At 34.9% G+C, this 2284-nt stretch overlaps 1 protein-coding gene across 1 annotated transcript; it reads right to left on the bottom strand.

Annotated features, from left to right (window-relative positions):
* Nucleotides 1-509: 509 nt before the first annotated feature.
* On the bottom strand, nucleotides 510-920 carry LOC145677691 (uncharacterized). Its single transcript, XM_081748113.1, has one exon. The coding sequence runs from the start codon at nucleotides 918-920 to the stop codon at nucleotides 510-512; it is 411 nt and encodes a 136-aa protein (XP_081604239.1).
* Nucleotides 921-2284: the final 1364 nt, after the last annotated feature.

Below are 2284 nucleotides of genomic sequence, written 5' to 3'. Positions count from 1 at the left end.
TCAAATTTTTCTGTATCGAAGAAGTGAATTGGTGTAAAACTATACGGAAATTAGCAAAACTTGTAGATGTAACAAGTAGTACAGAGCGCGAGAGATATCATGAGCTATGAGAAGCGGGAGGTAGGAAGAACGCTATCCGCTGCGAGGATGACAGTGGAGAGAGGGGTAAGATTTTTTGGTAGTGCTTCTAACCCCTGCCGATACTAACCTGCAGCATAAATAAGAACAATGGATAACAAACCTACTTAACGCAATTTATATATATTATGGTAGGCTAACCTGTAGCTTCAGGTATTTATAAAGGTTCAATACCGTCCATACAATCCATTTCATCATCATCGTCTTCCGTCTCGTCGTCACTATTACTTTCACTGTCCTCGGCCAAGTTTATTGTAATGCTTTCAGTAAGAACATCTAACTGAGATTCTATTTCCAAATATACTTGTTCATATCTTCGTACTTTATCACACCTAGCCTTCCATTCTTTCGCTGTTATCATTGTAAATTTCTCATCGACGATTCATCGCATCGTTAATGGAAAAAGTGGTATTTCTTGCTGCTATATATTCTTTGATTGCAGCCCAAATAAACTCTATCGGGTTTGGATCAGGATGATACGGGAGCAAACGAAGAACTGAATGTTCATATTCAGCAATGAGCGAATCTACTTTAAATGTCCGAAAACGAGCTTTATTAGCTTTGATTAAATTATGAATATAAAGTTCAGGTTTGTACATATTGGAAGAAATGTTGTGTCTTACAAGCCAATCGATCATTGCAGCTTTACAAGGTGATGATTTCGGTGAAGAATCTAAACAGACATTGTGATATGGTGCATTGTCTATCACAAGAATTGAATTGCTTGGCAAGTTTGGAACCAGATGCGACTTCAACCACTTTTCATAGTTTTCATAATTCATGACGTGATAATCGCCAGATTTCGTTCCAGATTTGAACATAAATAACGCTTTGGAATTAAACCGTTTTCTTCGACAGTATGCATGATTATTATGCGTTGTCCTTTTGAAATTGGTGTGAGTGAACCTGTATTATTCTTATCGGTCTACGCATATTGTTTTGTGTGCGACGAATGCAAGTACGTCTCATCCATGTAAATTATTGAGCGGTTCTGCCTTCTATAATGATCTATAGCTCGCAAATAAGCCAACCTCTTTGACCGAAATTCATCTTTTTCAATAAGTAGTTGCCCATTGTTTTCAGCCTTAATCCATTTAAATCCTAAGGAACGGTTTATTTTCCATAAAGACGAACTGCTTCCATTAAAATTAATCTTTTCTCGAAGTACTTGCAACAGTGATTTTAAAGAAGGTCGTTGACTGTGAACAATATGAAATTCATTAATTGTTCAACGATATGCACCGAGTGCACTTTTACATCTTATTAAATAAATAGGCTACTTTATTGTTAAGGTTTTTTTCTAATTGAAGATGAGAAAAGGAAGGCTGCAGATTGATTCAAAGTGTCTTTGTCATCCTTTCCCAGAAATGCTTCAAATCGCCAAATTGTAGTTCACCGTTGTGGCAGTTAGCAATACCATTAGGATAGCCTGTTTCTTTCAAGTGTGTTGGTTGATTTCAAGGTCATAGCTCATGCTACCCCTCGTGCCCTGTATATTACGTTTTTTTGTGTACATCTGTAAACCAATAGTAGGCTTCAAATTTATCACGAATTCCTTTAATTGTTAAACGTATCAATGGGTTCCAGATTCATTCTGCCAGTGTCTTTGCACCTTACTGATGGTTTCATACTTTATATACTATTTCAAAGTTGTCTATCTTTCTTCTAATATCATCTTTGCCTCCATGTTGCTTTACTCACGCCACGTACACACGCACGCAAACACACAAACACAAATGAAAATATTGCCGTCGTGCAGTTTTAGAACATAACAGCAAACATACACTAAAAGTATAACACTATACCAGAAATAACAGGTTTCCCCTAATCCATTTCAGAGTTCTTCACAATCACACAATTTAGAATACAAGAATGAAATTAGTAACAAACAAAATGTTCTTAAATTCGTTAGGTATTCACCGATTAGGAAATGAAATGATTTCTAATTTTTAAAATGTAATCGTGTATTATATCAATATTTGATTAATTTTGAAATACAAAATTAATTGTAACAATTTAAGGAATCTGTAACCGCAAATGTAATTTGTAACTTTAAAAAATTAGAATTAAAGAATGTAATTTTTTGAATCGCATATACAAAATGAATCGACTTTGGGAAAGTATATTAAAATTACTGAAATCCATC

This window comes from Thermobia domestica, unplaced genomic scaffold (genome assembly GCF_964235325.1).
Source record: "Thermobia domestica unplaced genomic scaffold, izTheDome1.hap1.1 HAP1_SCAFFOLD_1242, whole genome shotgun sequence".
Classification (NCBI taxonomy): domain Eukaryota; kingdom Metazoa; phylum Arthropoda; class Insecta; order Zygentoma; family Lepismatidae; genus Thermobia; species Thermobia domestica.
This window is presented reverse-complemented; position numbering and strand designations above follow the sequence as displayed.

Bases quoted from the DNA above. Each gene is read 5' to 3' on its own strand.
- LOC145677691 (XM_081748113.1), bottom strand. From the start codon at position 920: ATGAATTATGAAAACTATGAAAAGTGGTTGAAGTCGCATCTGGTTCCA.